The 21,822-nt window shown below is 55.9% G+C and overlaps 4 protein-coding genes and 4 non-coding genes across 12 annotated transcripts; 6 read left to right on the top strand and 2 right to left on the bottom strand.

Moving 5' to 3' along the window:
* Positions 1-587: 587 nt before the first annotated feature.
* Positions 588-8,296, bottom strand: MED22 (mediator complex subunit 22). 2 transcript variants are annotated; one of them, XM_023189041.2, is made up of 4 exons: positions 8,003-8,296; positions 6,648-6,808; positions 4,826-4,906; positions 588-3,987 (listed from the first exon to the last, which is right to left on the bottom strand). In XM_023189041.2, the coding sequence occupies exons 2-4, from the start codon at positions 6,768-6,770 to the stop codon at positions 3,769-3,771; spliced, it is 423 nt and encodes a 140-aa protein (XP_023044809.1). In that variant the 5' UTR covers positions 6,771-6,808; positions 8,003-8,296; the 3' UTR covers positions 588-3,768. The 2 variants fall into 2 exon arrangements, with proteins under 2 accessions (XP_023044809.1, XP_023044810.1); XM_023189042.2 differs by having other exon boundaries at positions 8,019-8,296.
* Positions 8,003-11,721, top strand: RPL7A (ribosomal protein L7a). The gene is made up of 8 exons (XM_023189034.3): positions 8,003-8,295; positions 8,949-9,069; positions 9,570-9,719; positions 9,924-10,064; positions 10,252-10,331; positions 10,612-10,742; positions 11,315-11,384; positions 11,560-11,721. The coding sequence occupies exons 1-8, from the start codon at positions 8,293-8,295 to the stop codon at positions 11,662-11,664; spliced, it is 801 nt and encodes a 266-aa protein (XP_023044802.1). The 5' UTR covers positions 8,003-8,292; the 3' UTR covers positions 11,665-11,721.
* On the top strand, positions 9,415-9,489 carry LOC111524014. The gene has a single exon (XR_002725660.1). It is a non-coding gene; the product is annotated as a small nucleolar RNA SNORD24 (small nucleolar RNA).
* Positions 10,107-10,180, top strand: LOC111524018. The gene has a single exon (XR_002725663.1). It is a non-coding gene; the product is annotated as a small nucleolar RNA SNORD36 (small nucleolar RNA).
* Positions 10,468-10,540, top strand: LOC111524017. The gene has a single exon (XR_002725662.1). It is a non-coding gene; the product is annotated as a small nucleolar RNA SNORD36 (small nucleolar RNA).
* LOC111524019 lies at positions 11,150-11,217 on the top strand. Its single transcript, XR_002725664.1, has one exon. It is a non-coding gene; the product is annotated as a small nucleolar RNA SNORD36 (small nucleolar RNA).
* Positions 11,722-12,043: 322 nt separating the features above from the next.
* Positions 12,044-17,133, bottom strand: LOC111524007 (surfeit locus protein 1). Of its 2 annotated transcripts, XM_023189032.2 has the most exons (9): positions 16,862-17,133; positions 16,725-16,776; positions 14,976-15,109; positions 14,811-14,893; positions 13,899-14,090; positions 12,888-12,960; positions 12,642-12,804; positions 12,257-12,338; positions 12,044-12,178 (listed from the first exon to the last, which is right to left on the bottom strand). In XM_023189032.2, the coding sequence occupies exons 1-9, from the start codon at positions 17,054-17,056 to the stop codon at positions 12,109-12,111; spliced, it is 1,044 nt and encodes a 347-aa protein (XP_023044800.1). In that variant the 5' UTR covers positions 17,057-17,133; the 3' UTR covers positions 12,044-12,108. The 2 variants fall into 2 exon arrangements, with proteins under 2 accessions (XP_023044800.1, XP_023044801.1); XM_023189033.1 differs by lacking the exons at positions 14,976-15,109; positions 16,725-16,776; positions 16,862-17,133 and having other exon boundaries at positions 14,694-14,833.
* SURF2 (surfeit 2) lies at positions 16,972-21,653 on the top strand. 3 transcript variants are annotated; one of them, XM_026457521.1, is made up of 6 exons: positions 16,972-17,132; positions 17,340-17,494; positions 18,247-18,350; positions 20,438-20,617; positions 20,751-20,920; positions 21,542-21,653. In XM_026457521.1, exons 1-6 carry the CDS (start codon positions 17,055-17,057, stop codon positions 21,623-21,625), a joined length of 771 nt encoding a protein of 256 aa, XP_026313306.1. In that variant the 5' UTR covers positions 16,972-17,054; the 3' UTR covers positions 21,626-21,653. The 3 variants fall into 3 exon arrangements, with proteins under 3 accessions (XP_026313306.1, XP_023044804.1, XP_023044805.1); XM_023189036.2 differs by lacking the exon at positions 16,972-17,132 and adding an exon at positions 17,907-18,062 and having other exon boundaries at positions 17,371-17,494; positions 21,542-21,644; XM_023189037.2 differs by lacking the exons at positions 16,972-17,132; positions 17,340-17,494 and adding exons at positions 17,513-17,777; positions 17,907-18,062 and having other exon boundaries at positions 21,542-21,644.
* Positions 21,654-21,822: the final 169 nt, after the last annotated feature.

The following is a 21,822-nucleotide window of genomic DNA, read 5'->3' as shown; positions in this document are numbered from 1 at the left end:
CGTGGTGACGGGTCAGCTGTGTTCTTACCTGTCCCCAAGGCTGGATCCTGGGCTGTCACCTCATTCACAGATCGGGGAAGACGATGGCCTCCCCATGAGAAGATGAAGCACGTGGATGGTGGTAGAGGAATTGGGGGTGGGGGAGTTAGGGGACAGGTGTGTCCCCTCACACGTCCTGCCCAGTGCTGTGACTTCTACATTTCTAAGGTGAGCCTGGCACCAAAAGACACTGGGTCTAGACTTCCATCAGGTTCAAGTTCTGGTTTCTGCCACTTCACTTCCTAGCTCTGTGGCTGTGGGTACACCTCACCCGTTCTAAGTCCACATTCTCTCCTCTCTGAAATATCGGCACTAGGAGCACCGGCTCCGGTGGCAGTGATGAGATGCCAGCAGAGGCACAGGTGCCTGGATGTGCAATGATGGCAGCAGGTCCATTCACTGAATACTGGGAACCTACCAGGTGCCAATGGGGAGAGGGTGACTTCAGGCCAGGCTGTCCAGGCAGAGCTGAGCTGCTGCTCCGATAGCTGCTGGGAGACCAAGGGTGGTCCTGAACTGACGAGGAATGAGGAAGAAAGAGGAGCAACGCAAAAGGGTGGTGGTGTTTTAATCAAGTCTCATTACAAAGGCAGAATTAAGAATGAGTCCCACCTAGCTTCCACACGTGTGGGCAGCTGCTGTCACACGCACCTGTCGTGGCATTCAGCCCATGGCACAGACATGTGGCTCAGGGCAAAAACCAGTGGGTGGGGCTCTGCACAGGAACCCTGGCCTCGGAATGGGAGACCCAGTCTGCCCAACACTGCTCAGAGCCTCTCCCAACTCTGACAACAGGCTCAGGTCAGAACTCCCCTGAAATCACGTGCCCTCCTGCCCCACTGCTGAGATCCCCAACATGCCAGACCTAGCTTGGAAACGTTCTTTCACGTGGTCGGCCAGGAAGGCAGCAAACAGAGATGATGACTCAGGGAATGATGTGCTGTTCGGAAATGGCTAGGGAAACAACTGTTTCCCTACTGTCCTGGCGGGACCCACCCTGGGCTAACAAGCTTCCCAAGGAAGTCCCCAAATGGGAACCTAGGCTGAGAGAAGCAAGGCTATGGCAGCATCCCATCCAGAGGGCAGCCTCAGGTTTTGTTCCTGAGAACGAAGGGTGGCCCCGGAGGCTCAGGCATGCTCAGTGGGGCCAGGGCCACCAGCATGAGAGTGGGCAGGGGCTGCCACCTGTAGGGAGCCAGCACTGGGCTCCGGGGACGCCAGCAGAGGGGCCGAGAGGCCATCAGCAGAGTCTGTGTCGAGGTCCAGCCTCCCGTAAGCTTCGCACAGAGGCAGGTCATTAGCTTCGCAAAGGCTTGAGCTTTTCCACCACCAGAAACCCCAGGGAGAGACAGGAGCAGGCAGAGAGGAAAGCCAAGGGAGGGGAGAGCAAGACAGAAGCAGAGTTAAGAAAACATGACCACACCCCAGACCTGTCTTTTCCTTTCTCCACTCCTGCTCCATCTGACCCCTGAGTCGGCAGGCCTGGCAGAGAGAGGGGGGCCAGCGTTGAGAGCCCCCCTAGCATCCTTAAAGGAGGAAGCTGCCCTGGCCCAACCACCAACAGCTGTGTGACCTTAGCAAGCCCTTCCTGCCCAGCCGCCACGTGGGCCTGTCCTAGCCTATGCTTCCCAGCTGGTGCTGGTCCCCCTCCTCTTGCAAGAAGCTGTCAGGCTGGCAGCCCTCCCTTCTCCCTGACTGCAGAAACCCCAGTGTCACTGCACTGCAAAGAGCTCTTGGAGGGCAGAGACTGTGTCTTCTTTCTGGGTCGGTCGCTGCCTGAAACTTAGCCTGAAGGGGGCGACAGCTGGGAACACAGGCCCTGGCACTTCCTGGTAGTGCTATATCAGCCAGGTGGCCTCCAGCAGGCGTCCCCACCTCTAACGCAGGGAATCCTCGTGGCAGCCAGGATGCAGGTGAAGAGCACAGCTAGCCCTTCCCATGCCCGCGGCTGTGACAGTCCATGCTCGCCTCGTGCTAACCTGCAGGCAGGGGCCCTGGCTTTCCCGCGGCCTGCCTCGCCCCTGGCTTCCTCTCTTGCTCCTGCCCTCAGTGTTCAGTCTCAGAACCGTCCTGGGCACAGAGTGGCATCCCGAGGAAAGTGGAGGATAGGCAGAGCCAGAAAGAGCAACTGAACAGCGGAGAGGGGGCAGGCGAGCACGGAGGCACAGCTCATGCGGGATGGGAGAGCGGAGTGCCCTTTGGGGCACCGACAGGAAGGGACAGAGGAAACTCAGTCCAGCCCTTGTTGCTTAAAGGAGATGTACAGAGGAGGGAGCAACTGCTTCTGCCACAGGAGCTATGTGAGGCCCCCGGGGGCGCTGGTGTGGACAGCATGCCTGTGGGAGGAGACACAGGCTGGCCTGGAAGCCCCTCTGGGTGAAGCCAAGGGACTGTTGGGGGAGGGCATGGGAAGCCTGGCACACATGTCCTGGGTTTGCCCCCTGCTTTGCTGCAGGGCCATGGGCAGGTTCCCTCTCTCCCTGCCCCAAGGCAAGGCAGGCAGCTGAATTATAGGCCCACAGCTGCTCTGTCCAGGGGCCCTCAGTGACAGTGGCTGCCTCAGAGAGACAGACAAACCGAACAGCTGTGGAAGGAGACGCCCAGAAAGGTGTGAAACACCCCAGGACCCCTCTCAGCCACTAGTGTGGAGGACATGCTGCCTCATATCTGCTGAGTTAGTGAGTACTGAGGACCAAAATTTCCCCAGAACGCCCTGGAAAACTCTAGAACTGCTGCAGCTGAGCAGTGCCACTGAGCCCAGGACAGGGAAACCAAGTCCCAGGTCATGCTGGCTCTGGACATCTGTGGCTCCCAGCATGGCCACTGGGCAGAAAGGGGCATTTTAAATCCACCACCAGGAAGGTTTGTCCAGGAGAAGGCACAAGATGGACACAGACACTGCGTCTGCTGTACTGAATCTTGATTTTCTAAGCTAATGGGGCAGAGTGGAGGGCCTCCCTGTCTCCAGCCTAAGTTTACCCCAGGTAAATGATACGTGGACTCTGATTTCTCAGGCCCCCTCCAGCTCAAACGGCCGAAGGTTTCAGCTTCTTACATGGCCCCACGGGGGTCAGGATCATGGGTTTTGACCCTTCTGCATTCCCGGGGCCCAGCACGAGGCCTGGCATGTAGGTTGGCTCCAGCTCCGTGGATGAGACTAAGTGGGTCAGAAACCGGAGCTCCAACGGCTTTCCAGGCCATTCCCTCATTCCCTGCCTGGGCTTCATCCCCCCACACTCCTATGACTGTCCCTGCCTCCACACTGGGGTTTGGTGACATCCACATGGAATTGTAACCCTGGTGCCCTGGACATAGGTGTGGACCTGACTGCCCAAGAGGGGCTGCCCCAGCCTTGGCTGAAATCTCTACATATGGATTCAGAAGCTAACAGGAGCAGCACAGCCCCAGAAGGCACTGCCTGAGGAGGAAGGCTCTCGGAAGAGGCCCTGCGGGGGATACAGCCAGGCGCCTCCCTTCTCCAGACCTGGCCTATGCGACTGGCATTGAGTCCTGTGGTTTTCATCACACTGCACTGTGGGAAAGGCCCAGGGCCCTGGCAGATGGTTGTGAATTGTCTGTCGATCAAATGCTCTGGTCAGAAGCTCTGCTCTGAAACCCAGGCACGGCTCCACTGCCAAGACCAGCAAGAATTTGAAAAAGCAGAAGGCAGCCTTGCCTGCTGGCCAGGCCCAGGTAGGCGGGCTCCCGCTCTGCATGGGGAGTCCAGCGCTATTTATACCTGGACGAGTAATACTCCTCCTCCAGCTCATAGAGGTCGATGGAGATCTCGTCTCGCAGCGTGATGAGCTTCCGGTCGCATTCCTCCTGCAGCGCGCGCAGCTGCTGATTGCGCTGGTCGATGGCCTCATTCACTGAGGGGAAGTCGTTGAGGATCAAGAACTGCTTGAGGTCAGACACCAGCTTCATCAGGGACTCGCCAGCTCGGACCTGTGGCCATCAGAACCACGGCAGGCACAGGGTGAGGGGTGACAGCGGCCCTGCCTGCAGGTGGCTGATGTGGGGCAAGGGATGGCCTCTCTGGGAGCCTCAGCTCCTCATCTGCAAAGTGGGACTCTACCCCTGACCTCCACAGGTTCATTTGTGAGAATTAAGTGAGAAAACTAGGATGTCAGTTCTGCAGGGCAGGCCCTCCCCTCCCTCAGCCTCTGGCTTCCACTCCTGCAGGACTGGCCTCCAGTCCAATTATGCAGGTGCACATCCTGCTCATGAAAAACTCAAACCCCACAGATAAAACTACGATCCCATTTTGCCTCCTGCCCCGGGGTAGGGGTAGCATGGCTGCCAGCTGGGCAGAGCTCCTGTGAGACCTTTTGCCATGCATTTTGAGCCCTGGACGTGCACCTGCGGGAATATCTGCTTGCTGTGTTTCTCCTGTGATCCGAAGGAATCCAATGGCGCCTACAGTTCCATTCGGCTGTTTGTCTTTTCACTCACAACTGACCTTAGGAACTTGTGAGTTAGCAGGAAGGGCTGCCCTCTTCCTGGCCACTGCACAGCTACAGGATGGGTATGGGCGGCTCTCTGCCCAGCCCTCCTCCAAGTGCCCTACGTGAGGACAGTCTCCTGAGAAAGGATTTGCCCCCACCTCATTCTTTAAAGCTGCTGAGTGGTGAAACCAAAGCATCTCTACATTTGCCTCCTTCTGCTCCTTCTCAGGGGAAGAAGAGCAGACCAGCCCCAGAACCCCCTACACTCCACCCAGGAAACCCCAGCCGGGACTGATGCTCCTGGAGCCCAGGCCGTGCCCTCCACCCTGGCCACTCACAATGTTGGCGGCTCGCACGTGCATCTCGTAATTGTCCTGTTCACCCTGAGTGGCCCGTGACACCTGCGTCTCGTCCTCAATCTGGGGGCAAACAAGAAAACCTAGAATCAACCCAGTCAAGGCATCCGCACCCCTGGCCTGGCCCAGCCCAGCCCAGCTTACGGTAACTGTCATCTGCCCAGGATGCCCACACTGTCCACAACCTGTCTGTGGTGCTGTCTACAGACCTGAGTGCTGTCAGCCAGACCTCTGGCAAGGTTCAGTTCCACCCTCTCTTGTTCTGGCCATGGGAGACAATAGGCACCTTGCTCAAGACAAATGGAGGCAACTCACGCTGCTTGCTGTGCTAGATGCAGGGATGGGGGCTTATCTTGGACCAGTCTTTTTGGGCTGTGGGAGCCCTGTCTGGTAGGAACCCTTGTCACTTGCTTGGCATTTGGTAAACTGCTGGATGAGTGAAGGGATGATGTATTTTTTTTTTTTCAGCGACCATTTCCTGATCACTTCCCAGGTGCCAGGCTGTGTCATGCACTTGACCACCATTAGCCCATGACATTTTCACAGAAGCCTGGCCTGCCACCCCTGGTTTATAGGTGGCCAAGCGAGGCTGGGACAGACTGGTGTGGTCAAGGAGTCTCAGATGGTGAACAGAGGGGCCAGGAGCCCAGCCAGTGCATTCGGCTAACCTGGACAGGGCTTCCCAGCAGGTCTTGCAAGGGCTCAGCTCGGGGTGGGTGTCAGGTACCCTCAGTGGTTAAGACCCAGACTTTGTGGGTTCAAATCCTGGCTCAGGCCAGGCACGGTGGCTCAAGCCTGTAATCCCAGCACTTTGGGAGGCCGAGACGGGCGGATCACGAGGTCAGGAGATCGAGACCATCCTGGCTAACACGGTGAAACCCCGTCTCTACTAAAAATACAAAAAACTAGCCGGGCGAGGTGGCGGGCGCCTGTAGTCCCAGCTACTCCGGAGGCTGAGGCAGGAGAATGGCGTAAACCCGGGAGGCGGAGCTTGCAGTGAGCTGAGATCTGGCCACTGCACTCCAGCTCGGGCGACAGAGCAAGACTCCGTCTCAAAAAAAAAAAAAAAAAAAAAAAAATCCTGGCTCAGCCAGTTATGAGCTGAGTCACCTTGGGCAAATCACTAAGTCTCTTGGGCCTGGGTTTCCTCCTGCAATGAAGAGGACAACAGTGCCTACCTCACAGAGTCCTCATGAAGATGCAGCAGAACAGGCACAGACAGCCTCACAACGTGGTTTGACACATAGCAAGCACTTAGTACATGCTAGCGTCCATACTTATCATCATCGCTTATGGAGCCTGCCAGGTCTGCAGCAGCCAGGAGGGATCCAGCCCGATCTAGTGCAGCTGCAGCAGTCAGCAGGCTTGCAGGCCCCAATGCTGACTGCTCCACCTGCCTGGAGGGCCCCCCACTTCTCCCCCAGTCTGCTTTTCTCCTGCTCACTGGCTCTGTGCCCAAAGTAACTGTTTTACATAGGTAAACTCACCAGTCATCACAAGGTCATTGTTGGGTCATTATAAGGACCCCACAATGCAGGAGAAACTGAGGCACTAAAAAGTGAACTCTCCACCCAAACCTATACTGTTAGTAAGGGCTGGACGTGGGGCCGCGGCAGTCCAGCCAGAGTCCCCTGCGCTGCTTTGCCAGGACGTGCCATTATTTGGTGTATCTACTGACCAGCTCCCGGTGCACTGGGTGCTTCCTGCCTGGAACACTATTCACTCACGCTGCTCAGCCCCTGGCCTCTCCTGTCTCCATCTCTTCCCAAACCCTGCTCCCCTTGGTGGTCCCCCCCACCCCCACCTTGGCGGTCTTGATGATCTCGGTGAAGTTGTCCATGATGGACTTAATGTCATCCTTCAGCCGCTTGTTGTAGGACTGCAGCAGCGTCTCCTTGCTCTGGGGCAGGGCTCTCTGCTGGGCCATGGCCGAGCCTCAGGCAGCGCAGCGGGAAGACCTGGGACCTTAGAGTGCAGCACAGACCTCTGAGTGCAGTCAGAGTCAACCCAGGCACCCTCTATGCCCCAACCTTAGCAGAACATGCAGATTTCTGGGGATTCCCTTTCTGCCAAATAAAGTCAATCACTGAAACACAGATTAACTCAGTCCATCAGCAGGCACTGCAGGGGGTTCCAGGACTCTCCTCTGGCCCCGCCTTTGCCAGAGCAAGCTCATCCTGGAACTCCTGGCCAGCCCTCCAAGCCCTGTCCAGGGCTGCAGTCCAGACTTCATATCCAGGCCCACAGAGTGTCCCAGAGAGGCCTGCAAGCTCAACACCAGCCCCTGGCATAACTTCTTAGCCCGCCGCCACCCTCACCACGCCCTCCCATCCGAGGAGTCCTTCTGCACCGCCTACATCCACGCTTTCCTTCCATTCCCACTCCGGCTGCCCCGCTCCAGACCTCATCCCTGCACTGCGGGCCCCGCTCCCTCCAGTCTCTGCGCGGCAGAGAAGAGGTCCTAAAAAGTGGTCATTCCGGCCGGGCGCGGTGGCTCACGCCTGTAATCCCAGCACGGGAGGCCAAGGCAGGGATCACTGAGGTCAGGAGTTTGAGACTAGCCTGACCAACACAGTGAAACCCCGTCTCTAATAAAAATACAAACATTAGCGGGGAGTGGTGGTGGGTGCCTGTAGTCCCAGCTACTCGGGAGGCTGAGGCAGGAGAATCGCTTGAACCCGGGAAGCACAGGTTGCAGTGAGCCGAGACCGCGCCACTGCACTCCAGCCTGGGCGACAGGGGGGAGACTACGTCTCAAAAAAAAAAAAGGGGGGGGTCATTCCACTCCCTCGCTTAACATCCCTCATGGCGCCTCCACCGGGACAAGGGCCTCAAGCCCCGCGCGCCTCTCGGCCTCTGCCGTAAGCCGCACTGGACAGCCTCGGCGCTGGACCTGCCTGGCCTTCGGGCCGGGCCTCTCTGCGGGCGGTGCTCAGGGAGGGTCCGGGGCCCCCTAGGTTCGCGGCCTGGCGCACGGCCGAGCAGACTCCTAGAAGCACTCGCGTTGTTTGTGCCCATTTTTGACGGGATGGGGGAATTAAGTCACACGTAGGAAAGTGGATCTCCGACCTCTGCGCCTACGCACCCACCCACCCCCCACACCCGCCCACACACCCACCCCACCTCCATCCCCACTGCCCACCACACCCTCATACCCACCCCAGCGCCCGCGCACCAGACGCCGCGTCCGCCGGGTCGGCCTGGGGCGGGGTGGACAAGTGCCTCTGGGACCCGCACTTTCCCGCCTCTCTCCCCCGGCCGGGCCCGCCAGCCGCAGTCTCTTCCCCGCCGCGCCGCAGCTTCTCGGCCCCGCCTCGATTTTTACATTTATAGAAGTGCTGTTGCTTTAAATCTGAAATCCCGTGCCAGTATCAACTCTCGCGATCTCCAAGGCCGCATACATATTACCCACAATTCCCTTTTCTTTCTTTCTCCTCCCGCCACCCAAGATGGTGAGTGAGTGCTAGTTTTGTGGCACTATAGCCGGGTCTCGGGTGTATCCGCTGCCATCCTCCTCCAGGCGCGGCCGCGGAGGGCCTCCTGCTCCGCCTGGCGCTAGGAGAGCCCTACCCGGTGTGACGCGGAGAGATTGAGATGGACTAGAGCCCCGGGCGGCCGCGAGCGGGATGCGTTGATCCCGGTGTTGCTGGGCTGGGGGAGGAGGGCCTGGAGCGCCGCAATGCGCGGCTCGGAGTGGACAGGGCCGAGGCGCCCGGAGCCTTAGCGTCTCCCGGGCTTCCTGGGGGCCGCTCTAGAGATCTTGAGCGACGAGTTCTGAGCCCGTTCTGTTGCTTCTAGAACCTGCGGGGCCGCGACCCAGAGGGGTCATGAGTTCGGGGCGTCTCCTGGGTTGGCGACGCGAAGAGAGCGTGGCCTCGGGCTTAGCCGGGCTCCGACCGCTCGGGGTTCCTGGGGCTGCGTGCTCGTGCTGCTGATGTGAGACGCTCCTGTCGAGGGGTGGTGCTGGGGGCTGCAGAACGCTGCTCGCCGGCCTAGTTCAGGCAGGGGTTGTCGGCGCCCCTTGTTTTGGAGGAGCCAGCCTGAGATCTACCCTGGACGAAGCGAGTGGAGGCGGCGGTTTAACCGACGTTTTCTCTTTGCCCAGCCGAAAGGAAAGAAGGCCAAGGGAAAGAAGGTGGCTCCGGCCCCTGCTGTCGTGAAAAAGCAGGAGGCCAAGAAAGTGGTGAATCCCCTGTTTGAGAAAAGACCTAAGAATTTTGGCATTGGTGAGTAACAGCAGAATGAAAATGGTTTGTTTCTCCCAAGGGAAAATGGTAATTGGGTTGTGTCGTATTTTGTAGGTTTTAGTGGGTGTAAAGTGGTTGCAGTCCTTAACCCGTGTCCCTTAGAGACGGGGCAATGATGATACGTGCTCCTTGCTTTCATTGGGTTGCTAAATGAGCATTCAGCTCAATAGGGCAGAGACCTTGGAATCATCTTAGCCTTCCAGAAACAAGTACAGTAGCATTGTCACGGTGAGGCACTAGAACAACAATTCTGCTGTACTTGGTGGCATCTTCGCTTGTTAGATGAGGGAAAGCATCGTGGTGTCGTGTTATCAGGTGTTTGTGTGCAGATGATGTAAAAGAATATTTGCTATCTGAAAGATGGTGATGACGTTTTAAACCACCAAGATCGCTGATGCACCAACACCCTTCTTGGTGGCCCCAGACGTGAACTTGACATGGGATTTGAACCTCACTCGATGTCACCCTTTACTTCTCAGGACAGGACATCCAGCCCAAAAGAGACCTCACCCGCTTTGTGAAATGGCCTCGCTATATCAGGTTGCAGCGGCAGAGAGCCATCCTCTATAAGCGGCTGAAAGTGCCTCCTGCTATTAACCAGTTCACCCAGGCCCTGGACCGCCAAACAGGTGAGGTTCTGTGGCGTGGAAAGTTTCTTAGGCAAGGATTCCTTATTTCATCCAGAACATGAGGGTGGATGGTCTTAGGTTTCTTGAACTGCATCTGTCATTACATTATAGTCATCATATAGCAGGACAGTGGTCTAGCATTTGTATTAAGTGACGAGGATTAGAATCTTGACTGCAAGCCTAAACTGAAGAGTGTTTTTCCAGCTACTCAGCTGCTTAAGCTGGCCCACAAGTACAGACCAGAGACAAAGCAAGAGAAGAAGCAGAGGCTGTTGGCCCGGGCCGAGAAGAAAGCTGCTGGCAAAGGGGATGTCCCCACTAAGAGACCACCTGTCCTTCGAGCAGGTGAGTAAGCCCCACCTTAGGGTGAACACTGGGGGCAGGCTGTTGCAGTGACATAGAATTTCTTTGTCTGAAATAACTCTGAAGAGTAAAACCGAGCTTTTTAACACTGAGTCAACAGCTGAGCCCAGCAGCTTCTTGTGACGGGAGCAGGCCCTGCGGTTGCTCACGAAGTGGTTGTGTGTTCTAGGAGTTAACACCGTCACCACCTTGGTGGAGAACAAGAAAGCTCAGCTGGTAGTGATTGCACACGACGTGGATCCCATCGAGGTGCGTTTACCTGTTGACTGCTAACCCAAGGGCTTCTGTGTCAGTATTAGGAAGAGAGAGTAGGCCTAATGCCAAGTCAGTGGTGGGACTGAAGTGGGTGAGGACAGTACTGACAGATCCAACACATGCGTGGCTCTTGCAATGATGTGAATCTCTCACTGAATTCAACCTTGAAGTGCAAATCCATGAGCTTTTTAACCCTGAGCAATTGCTACCAAGCGAATTCTGAAATTTACTGCTTTTGGTGAAAATACATTCTTCAGCTAATGCTTTCTTCCAGCTGGTTGTCTTCTTGCCTGCCCTGTGTCGTAAAATGGGGGTCCCTTACTGCATTATCAAGGGGAAGGCCAGACTGGGCCGTCTAGTCCACAGGAAGACCTGCACCACTGTCGCCTTCACACAGGTGAACTCGTAAGTACACAGCCTAGCCCCAAACCTCCACCGGCTCGTTTAATCCATGCCTTACAGTTGTTTCCTTTTGCCTTAAAGGCCAGTCTTTTAGTTTAAGAAATACATTTGCCGGATGCAGTGGTTCCCGCCTGTAATCCCAGCACTTTGGGAGGCCGAGGTGGGTGGATCACGAGGTCAGGAGATCGAGACCATCCTGGCTAACACGGTGAAACCCCATCTCTACTAAAAAATAAATTAGCCGGGCGTGGTGGCGGGCACCTTAGTCCCAGCTACTTGGAGGCTGAGGCAGGAGAATGGCATGAACCCTGGAGGCAGAGCTTGCAGTGAGCTGAGATTGAGCCACTGCACTCCAGCCTGGGCGACAGAGCGAGACTCTCTCAAAAAAAAAAAAAAAATTATCTGAACTTTTGCCAGTGATGGTTAAGAATTTCTTCACCTGAATAAACTGTGTGGACAACATTGCATCTGAGGCAAAAGATTGTCTTGAGCTAACACTGAAGGTATTTCTGCGTTCTAAAAGGGAAACTAACACAAAAAAATGCCCCACTTTTGTCTTCCCTCCTGCCTTTTAGGGAAGACAAAGGCGCTTTGGCTAAGCTGGTGGAAGCTATCAGGACCAATTACAACGACAGATACGATGAGGTAAGAGCTTTACACAAAATATTGTCATGCACAAATCATTTTACCAAATAACTGGCTGGCTTAACTTACGAGAAGTTTTGACGATCAGCTTGTAACAGTCCAACAGAATAACCCAACTAATAACCTTGAAAATATCAGAAAACAAGTCAAACTGACTGCCTCTTTGTCTTTTCAGATCCGCCGTCACTGGGGCGGCAATGTCCTGGGTCCCAAGTCTGTGGCTCGTATCGCCAAGCTCGAAAAGGCAAAGGCTAAAGAACTGGCCACTAAGTTGGGTTAAATGTACACTGTTGAGTTTTCTGTACATAAAAATAATTAAAATACAAATTTTCCTTCAGCCAGCGTCTGTTGAGTATCTTTGGTTGAATCTTATTTGGGGCTAAGAAGTACCCTTTTTTTGAGATAGCCTCACTCTGTCACCTCCCAGGTTCAGGATATTCTGGTGCCTCAGCATCCCAGGTGGCTGGCTGGCTGATGTTAGCCAGGCTGGTCTCAGCTCTTGACTTCAAGTGAGCCACCGCACCTGGTCCTTCCCGCCCTCATACATTCTTACACCAGGCATGTTGTTTCCTAGAGATGTAACTTGCGTGTCAAGTTTTGGGAAAGTTCTTTGGACTGAAACCAAGCCAGGATTTTATGATCAACCAGTCATGAGCTCATTTAAGGTAGAAGGCCAGAACTTTTTACTTCATTATTCAGGGACAGGGGTTTAGCAGCTGATCTGTCACACACCAGGTATCCCACGTAGAAATTTCTTAAACCACAGGTATGATGTAGCTGCAGAGAGTCCATACCTTGGGGTTGAAAGAAAGCCGGCATTAGCGGGCTGCTGGGCTGAGAGGGAGGGAGCCAGAGGGTCGCTGGGGACTCACCAGGTCACGATGTACTGCAGATGCTCATTCCTCAGAGTAACTCTGGTTTGCCCTCCAATGGGTCCTCCAGGGACTGTGCTCTCTGCGGAGACAGCAGACTTGAAGTCCACCCTCTGCTGCCTGCCAGCCTCTGCACTACTTCCTAGTGGCTATCATTTTTGCGTGGCCAGTTGGAAGTCCTGTATGGCCTTTACCTTGGGTGACCACCCCCGGCCTTGTCTGCTCAGTACTTACCTAGGTTCCTCTTTGCTGAGTTGCTGCCCCCCCACCCATATACACACATGCGAGAACATAAGCCATGGCAGTGACTGGGCAATGCGAGTTAGGAGGAAGGACAGTTATTCACAAAAGCTACTTGTTCTGGGGTGGGCTGGTCACAACGTACGGAAGTTGGCATCAATGAAGATGGGCTCCGCGCCTGTGATTCTGGCCATAGCTTCCAGGTCCCGGTAATACCAGTGGTTCCTTTCTGGATTGTTCTCGGGGACAAAAGGTTGCCTGGTTTCTGTCAGCCTCACCATCCCAATGAGGTCCACTTCTCCCTCAATCTATAAAGGAAGGTGTGAGACTGCACAGAGCCTGGCGGACTCCCAGAGCCTTCTCTAAAGTAGGAAGAGTCCACGTCCCTTACCTGGCCTTTCTGCCGGGTTTCAGGATTCACTTTCTTCCTGGGAACGAACCCTCTATTTACCAGGATGGTGGTTCTAGGGTAATGAAAGTGCTACGTCAGGTGGGGAGGGTTTCTGAATAAACATGATCACTCAGGCACCCATAGGAACAACTAGAGCACCAAGGAAGGCTTTTAAAACAGGACTGGCTTAGTGGAGCCCTGGCAGTGCCACACAGGCAGTCTTCCTCTCTTGAGGCCCCTTCATGGTCAGTAAAAGCCTCCCTGAAAAATGCGGTTTTCCCCCTCTATCTCTGCATCTTGTGGTCTACCCACTACAGTGTGCAACTGGTGAGCAACACTGCCATCTGAGTAGACCCCACACCTCTCCCCTGAACTGTGGCAATGGCTGTCTCCAATCCCTCATAACCAGGGCAGCCGTGAGGACCAACCCTGTCACCCCAGCCTGCTGGAGATGAGCATTTGGGCCCTATTCCAGGCCTAAAACAGGAATCCATGGGTTCACAAGAGCCCCAGATATTTTCATTTGTACGTGAATCCTCCAGTTCCCCAGTTAATCACACAGGTGCTCCTGTACCTATCATTTGCTTTGCCTGGAATGTTCTTCCCATCTCTTAACGCCCCCTAGGGAACCATCCCTGCCTCCACTCCCTCAAGGTAGAGCTGAGTCCTTTCTCTAGAATTCCTCTCAACTGGCCTCTCTTCATAGTCCGCCATCATCTAATGTGTGGGCAACTGGACAGTTCTCCAGAGGAGGGGCCCCTGTTTCATGAATCCCTCCTTTCCCTTCAGAGGTCAACATATAGAAATTACCCAGTCATAAATGAGCCAGCTGAGAAGGTTAAGTCAATGTCACAATTAGGGACTTAAACGATGCAAGGAATTGAATCTTCTGGGTACTTTGGGTTCCTCAGGGTCTTACCAAGGTTAGGGATTGTGAAGGAAATAGTGATGTAAATTAGTATACCCCAACGGCCTCTGCCAGGACAGCCAGCTCCCACATACCCTACTCACCCCAGGTCAGTGCAGTGGAAGGGAGTGACCACATAGGCCCCACTCTGAGTTGAGGAGGAGATGCGGCCGGCCTCCCAGGCCTCCCGGGCAGGGTCCACCATGGTCCGGGGCATCATATACAGCTCCTTGGAGTGGTCAAAGCACCCCTTGACCTTCACTGGTCTATACTCCATATTTTTCAGTTCCATTGGGCTGCATGGAGATAAGAACAGTGGCCGAGCAAGGTTTGGCTGGAAAACGAATCCCCTAATGAGGGTGACAGACTACACAGCCCACCAGGGCCACACAAGTAAAGGAGAAAGGCAAAGGGCATGTTCTATAAAGGGGAAGTGGCCCTCGTGCCATGTGGGAATGGGGATCTGCACTGCCAGAGTCCAGCTTTACAAGAGAAGCTAAAAATCTGGACTCTTCAATGAATATGTGAAATTTTAAAAAACAGGTGGGCCAAAATCCCACCTGCAAGCCAAATCTGGCATACTGTTTGCTACCCTGAATGGCAAATGTGGTTGAATGTACCTGTCTCTGTAGGGCATATTCTAGGGAGAGAGCAGACAAATCATTTAGGGCACTTCTTCAAAAGACCACCCTCACAGTGAGACCTACGTTCTCTGTCCTCAGCCACAAAGCCTTGGGCCCTGTGGAGGATAAGTTCACTACACCTGAAAAAAGGGTGACACCCAGGATGCAAAATAAGACTTTCCTCCAAATGTCAGGAGGTGGCCTCAGGTAGCTTCACAAGGGAAGTCACATGTCCAGAGCAAGCCCAACAGGATGACTGATAATGAGAACTCCCACCTGAGGTCAAGGCAGTGACTAAAAGTCCCGCCAGAAGGGGCAGGCTGGCCAGCAGAAGCCAGGGCTCCGCTGTTGAACTCAAGTGAGACTGGCCCAGGGGGGCAGCCACACACTCACTCTGCTGGCAGAGGGACAGGCTCAGCCAGAACTCTAGACTCCAACTCTGCAATCAGGTTCAGCTTCCACTTCCGACGTTGGACCTACAGTGACAGAGCATAAGCCCAAGCAGATGGCAGCAGGGTCAAGGGCCCAGAGTTACGCACACCAGATGCCAGTCTTTACCTGCCATGTCCCCAAGCCAAAGGCAGTCACAGGGATGAGGAGCAGGACCCACTGAAGAAAGGAGTCATCTTCCGCTTTTGTGGCAGATGCTTCTGCTGCAGAACTGCCACATCTGCTTGGCCTCCAGGCCACCCCTGGAGAAAGTTTCACAACACTGACATGGGGCCAGGAGCCCTTGAAGAGATACCTGGAGCAGCCAGTTCCAAGATAGACTCCAGTACTACCAATCAAAACCTGTTTCCTAGAGCCAACTAGCAGCACCTGTATCCAGCCCAGCTCCTAACCCGGTGCCTGGGACATGGCACACACTGAGTATGTTTGCCAACTGAGTGAGATCTAGGGCTCAGTGCTGGCTTGGCCACCAACCACGACCCTGGGTAACTCATGCCTTTTTACTCAAGAATATAGATGTATTCCACTGCACTAAGATGCACCATTCATCCATTCAAAATGCATTTAATAAACACCTACAGTTGGCCGGGCGTGGTGGCTCACGCCCGTAATCCCAGCACTTTGGGAGGCCAAGGTGGGCGGATCACAAGGTCAGGAGTTTGAGACCAGCCTGACCAATATGGAGAAACCCGGTCTCTACTAAAAATACAAAAATCAGCCTGGCATAGTGGCACATGCCTGTAATCCCAACTACTCGGGAGGCTGAGGCAGGAGAATCGCTTGAACCTGGGAGGAGGTGGTTGCCGTGAGCACATTGTTCCACTGCACTCCAGCCTGGGCAACGAGAGTGAAACTGTCTCAAAAAATAAAAAATAAGCAGCTACAGTTACTAAGTAGCTTAGCCAGGCACTAGTGGTTATTGTGTTATGTAGAGAAACATATCAACTCAGAGTAAGGGCTCACAGAGCTCTCTCAACAGCTTTCCATTTTTACAACTCATCGTAAATGTAAAGATGGAAGAATGTACACAGAAGGTGCCTTTAAGCTCTCAGAGGGTGAGTCCCATCCGCTGAAAAGCACCAGGGGCCTTGCGGATACTATTAATTAAAAAAAAAAAAAAAAAGTCCTGGCGCCGTGGCTCACGCCTGTAATCTCAGCACTTTGGAAGGCTGAGGTGGATGGATCACGAGGTCAGGAAATCAAGACCATCCTGACTAACACGGTGAAACCCCGTCTCTACTAAAAATACAAAAAAAAAAAAATCAGCCGAGTGTGGTGGCGGGCGCCTGTAGTCCCAGAGACTCGGGAGGCTGAGGCAGGAGAACGGCGTGAACCTGGGAGGCAGAGCTTGCAGTGAGCCGAGATCGCTCCACTGCACTCTAGCCTGGGCAACAGAGCAAGACTCCGTCTCAAAAAAAAAAACTCACTTGTGACGCTCTGCCGGTCTGCGGCCGCCTTGCACAGCACTCTACACACGGCAAAATAACCTGTGCTGCACACTGAGAGGAACATGTAAGCCGCAGTGTTTAGATGCGCTTTACTTTCAGAGCCCTGCGCTGGCCACCCATTAGCTGGATGGGACGTTAGGAAGTAATTCTCGAGCCTTCTCTGTAACACAGGAACGACCAAGGAGCTACCCCTCGCGTTGTTGTGAGGACAAAGCGCTCGCTACATGCCCCGCACACGACCACAGTTCCACTGACAGCATTTTAATATGGAACTTGTCACTCCCAGGGAACCTCCGCTCAGCCGACACCTGGCTCATTTCAATCCCCACGACACTCCTTCAAAGCGCAGGGCAGACAGCAGGTGGCTCTGCCCAGGCGCCTAGATCACCGCCCGGCCTGCGGCCCTCACCTGGGCGCGGAGAGACCCCGAGGACGCTCCTCCAGGCGGCGCTGGCAGGGGCCTGCGGACACGGACGGGCGGGCTGAGCTCCGGGACCCCTCCCCTCGCCCTGTACCGCCCTCTCGTCCCCGACGCCCCGCGCTCACCCGTCCCAGCCCCGCCGCCCGCAGCCCCAGCTGCCGTGCAGCCACCGCCGCCATCGAACCCGGCCCCGCGGGCTCTTCCGGGACGCAGGAGGCATCTGCTTCCGGGTCGCCGCCGAGTCCCGCCCAGAGCCCCGCTCCCGGCCCCACGTTCTGGGAGCTGCTTCCGCCGGCCTGGTCTGCGGGCGCCTCGGCCATGAGCGACTTGCCGGCCGACGTGCAGGCCTTCCTGCGCGAGCACCCGAGCCTGCGGCTCCAGCCGGACGCCCGCAAGGTTCGCGGCGCGGGAGGGGAATGGAGTGACGGAGAAGGGCGCAGTTGGGATGAGGGGCTGAGGGGAGGGCAGGGGAGAGGGGAGGGCAGGAGAAAGGGCGCGGCGAGGTCGGGGAGGGGAGGGAAAGGGGCGCGGCCGGAGGGGGCACCGGGGAGCGGGCGTGGCGGGAGCCCCGGCCCTCCTGACCGCCTGCCCATGCGTCGGCAGGTGAGGTGCATCTTGACTGGTCACGAGCTGCCCTGCCGCCTGCCGGAGCTCCAGGTGTACACCCGCGGCAAAAAGTACCAGCGGCTGGTCCGCGCCTCTCCGGCCTTCGACTTTGCAGAGTTCGAGCCGCACATCGTGCCCAGCACCAAGAACCCGTAGGTGGTCCGCGGCGGCTTGGGGAGGCCCAGGGCAATTAGGACAGCCCCTCCGCTGGTGCCCCCCGGAGCCCCCTCCAAGGGGCCGGTGCCTGAGCCCCCTCTAAGGGAGCTTCCCGGGAGGGCTCGGCTGAGAATAGGTCCTGGGTGGTAAACCCCAAAGTTCCCTCCTCCTGAGGACTCCGCCAGTGCTGCAGCCCCAACTCTTTCAGAGTTGGGAGCCCTGGGATCCAGGTGGGCGCCCGGGTGCTGGAGTCACCTGCGATCCTGGCGAGGCCTCTTGGTGAGCTCGTTTGCTTTTCGGTAAACCGGAGGTTTGTCCTGTGGGATGTGGCTGCTTCACAGAGGAGTAGAGGCTTGTGCTTTGTCACCTGAGGTTGTGAACAGCGTTGGTTTCTCCTCTTGACCCCAGAAGGGATCTTTGATTTACCTGGAAACTAGGGTTGGTAATAATCGTCGAAACAGAGATGAGATCTTTCCATTCATTGAGCACTTGGCCAGGTGGAGTCGTCCTCTTGCATGAACTCATCTTGGAGCAGTCAGCGAGGCTGCCATGCCTACTTTTCCGGTAAACATTAAGAGGCAGCAGTCGGCCTGGGTCAGCGGTTCCCCGCCCAGCTTCAGAGTGGAATTGCTCCGGGAGCCTTTAAAAGCCCTATGCCCAAGCCGCATGGGGAGAGTCCAAGACACAGCCACCAGTCTGAATCCTTGATGTGAACTGTCCCTACAAACTTGGTCTCTGTGCTCTGTAGGCACCAGTTGTTCTGCAAACTCACCCTGCGGCACATCAACAAGTGCCCAGAACACGTGCTGAGGCACACCCAGGGCCGGCGGTACCAGCGAGCTCTGTGTAAATGTAAGTCCCAGTGAACCCCCATCAGTGCATCGCCATCTGAGTGCATGCCCGCCCTGCCCCAAATGGAGCGTGCTTGAAGGCAGGTCATCCTTCAGCAATCCGTGTTGATGCACCATGCCTGGTTTTGGCACAATGAAGAGAGGGATGATGGCCCCTGACCCCACAGCTTCTAGTGCAGGCAGGCGCAGAGCCAGAAGCAGGCTTGGGAGGGAGTGAGTGCACGTGGGGATGCAAAGTGTGGAAGAAACCTGGCGAGGGATGTGGGGTGGGCTTGCGGAGACAGGAGGGCTGGGGAGGCTTGCTGAGGGATTCGCTCGAGGCTGAGGCTGGAGGGATGTGGTAGCAGTGGGATCAGGGGGAACAGCACCCCAGGGAGAAGCCAGGGTCCATGGATGTCTGAGGCAAAAATGTGTTAGCTGAGGTAGGCTCCAAAGAACAGGCTGGGCTAGTGCGCACAGCAGGGATGGCCCGGAGGCCAGGCCAGGAGCGCTGCAGTGGGTGTGTGGAGAGGGCTGGCTGGGGCTGCATGGACAGTGTGCATGGTTGAGAAGGGAGAGCCCCTTGACTGTGGCCATCCAGGAAAAGACGGTGGGTTTTGGGGGAAGAATTCAGAGTCCCTTTGAAGGTTTTAAGCTTGAGCTGTATTAGGAAAGGTGTGTATTAGGGAAGTATCGGGCTTTTGAAACAGGGACACTCATGCTGAGAGCACCCAGCGAGAGTTTAGAGAAGGGAGAGAGGACTGGTCCTGAGCCTCAGGAAGAGGATGGAAGTCCTCCCGTGTTACTGAAGGGAAGATGAGGACAAATGATGTATTTGATAACGTGGAGGCCCCTGGCAACCTTGGTGAGGCACCCAAAGTTTGGCAGGGACACCTGGCTAGAGTGGAGCGTAGGCTGCAGCCCATGAGGGCAGTGTCCGGCCTTAGGCATGTCCTGGGTCACCAGAAGGACTTTCTGGAGTCTAGCTAAGGAGGGAAGTGGACAGAGGCTGGAGCGGACAGATTCAGGTTGGCTTGTGGATGGGAAGATGCATCCACAGGCTTTTGATGAGTCTTCGGAGAGGCGGTCTAGCCTTCCCAAGCATGAGCGTGGATTGAGAAGGCAGGACTAGGGTTTCTCAAGTAGAAGGTGGGCACCTTGCAGAGGCCTTACAGGCACGAGGGCTCCCAGCCTGGGGCTTGGACTTTTTCCAGCTAGTATGTTAGCTGTCGAGGGGTGGGCAGGAAGGTTCTAACTGCAGGGGGCCATGGGGTTCCCATGAAGAGTGGTTATGATGATGGACCGTGGAGCTGAGACGGGACTGGGGCGCTGAGGTCCCTACAAAGCAGTCGTCCAGAGAAGTCCGAACGTGGCTGTGAGGAGGCTCTGCCTTCAAGTTCTGGTGGTGACAAGGCTGCTGCATGGCCATGGGGGTGGGTGCCAGAGACAAGGAGAGTAAGAGCCCTGGAGATGGGCCGCCATCTAGGCTAGGCTAGGCTAGGGCCCAGCACGGCTTGTGCAGCCCATGAGGGATGATGATGGGAGCTGCGCTGGACTGGAGGACAAGCCCCAGCAGACCCTCTAATATACGAGGGGACAACGGTGGTGATTCTAGTGAGGTCCTTCCATGGAAGCCTTGTCCCAACTCCCCTCTCACCCACTAAGGGGCAGCAAAGGCTAGGCAGCCAACCTCCACTGACCCCTCCCATGTGCTGAGGGAGGGTTTCAGGTTGCTGGGGAGAGGGTGGCATCACTGCCAGCCCACGCTGCCTTTGAGAGGCCATGCCAACCTAACTGGGGCATAGTTGGCCTTGGGCCTCCTCAGTGCCCTCCTAGTCATAGCTTCCTAGGCCTGGCTGGATCTGGGATGAGTGGTCAAGGCCCAGTAGACCTGTACCATCTTCTTGCCTCCTGGTTGCAGCCCTGCCCCACCGCCCTCCCTGCATGCCTGGTAGGAACAGAGCTGAGGCACCCAGCAGCTGCTTTGGTTTTAGTCCAGGGCAGTGGGGCTGTGGGGCCCTGGCCGAGTGCAGGCCCCATTGGTTAGCTGTGGCCCAGAGGACCGTGGGGGGTGTGGAGGTGCCCAGCGTGTGCTGGCTTATCTCCCAGATGAAGAATGTCAGAAACAAGGGGTGGAGTACGTCCCTGCCTGCCTGGTGCACCGGAGGAGGAGGAGGGAGGAGCAGATGGACGGTGACGGGCCTAGCCCGCGGGAAGCCTTCTGGGAGCCCACATCCAGTGATGAAGGGGGAGCTCCAAGTGACGACAGCATGACAGACCTGTACCCACGTAAGCGGAACGACCCCTGCCTCTCCCTGACCCTCTCCTGTCAGCAGGGAGCAGACTGTGGTGCGGCGTCCCCTGCAAAGGTGGTGGTGAACTCAGCCTAAAATAACCGTCAGCCAATCCATGTTCCTCCCAGCTGAGCTATTCACCAGAAAGGACCTTGGAAGCACAGAGGACGCGGATGGCACTGATGACTTTTTGACAGACGAAGAGGATGAGAAGGCAAAGCCCCCAAGAGAGAAGGTCACTGATGAGGGCAGGAGAGAGACAGCCGTGTACCGAGGACTGGTCCAGAAGCGCGGGAAGGTGAGCTGTCACCTCTGCTCTGTTAGTGTGGCAGTGGCTTCCTCTAGTGATGGTTTTCCATTTGTTTAAAAAAAGAAAACCACCTTTTTCACAAGTGAAATCCCAAGCCAACAACACACAAGGACCATAGAAGCCGAGGCCGCTGGCTGGCGGAAGGCTGTGAGTGGCTACCGTTGCTTCCCAGCCAGCCCCTTGTGAAAGCCAGGCTCCATGGACCACGGTCAAGACCAGTGCTTTGTGAGGACACCCTCCCACCTCAGACTATGAGCTGTGGCTTGTTTGTCCTTACCTCTGGGCACAGGGACCTGATTACTAGCCACCACCTTTGCCTTCGCCATCAGGGCAGGAGTAGAGACTTCCCCGCCTTTGGTAGATAAGCAGGACCAAGGCTAGAAGAGGTCAAGGTCCTAATCAGCGTGTGGCATTGCACCATGCTCCAAGGCCCTGCTGAGCGCAGTCTAATCCTGCAGCTGTTAAGGAAACGGGGGTGGAGAAAGCCTCTGTGGGTATTTGACACCAACACCTCCGAGGCTGTACGGGTGGGGAAAGCCCTGCACTCCAGGGCCCCCTTCTCCATGGGATCAGAAAGGCTCAGTAATCAGAATTCTGTTTATCCCACAGAAGCAGTTGGGCTCGTTGAAAAAGAAGTTCAAGAGTCATCACTGCAAACCCAAGAGCTTCAGCTCCTGTAAACAGCCAGGTTAATAAAAGCACATGCCGTGAAGTTTCGAGAGAGCCTTCAGGTATTTCCCCCGCTCCTCATCAAACCGCATGTCCTCTGAATGATTGGCTGTCCCCATGTCTTCTCTTCCTACTTATCCTTGTCTCATGACATGTGTTGCCCTCTAAGGCAGGGCTGAGGGGGTCTGTCCCCCACACCCAGGAAGCAGCAGGGACTCTGA

The sequence above is a fragment of the Piliocolobus tephrosceles genome, chromosome 14 (assembly GCF_002776525.5).
Source record: "Piliocolobus tephrosceles isolate RC106 chromosome 14, ASM277652v3, whole genome shotgun sequence".
In the NCBI taxonomy this organism is placed as follows: Eukaryota; Metazoa; Chordata; class Mammalia; order Primates; family Cercopithecidae; genus Piliocolobus; species Piliocolobus tephrosceles.
This window is presented reverse-complemented; position numbering and strand designations above follow the sequence as displayed.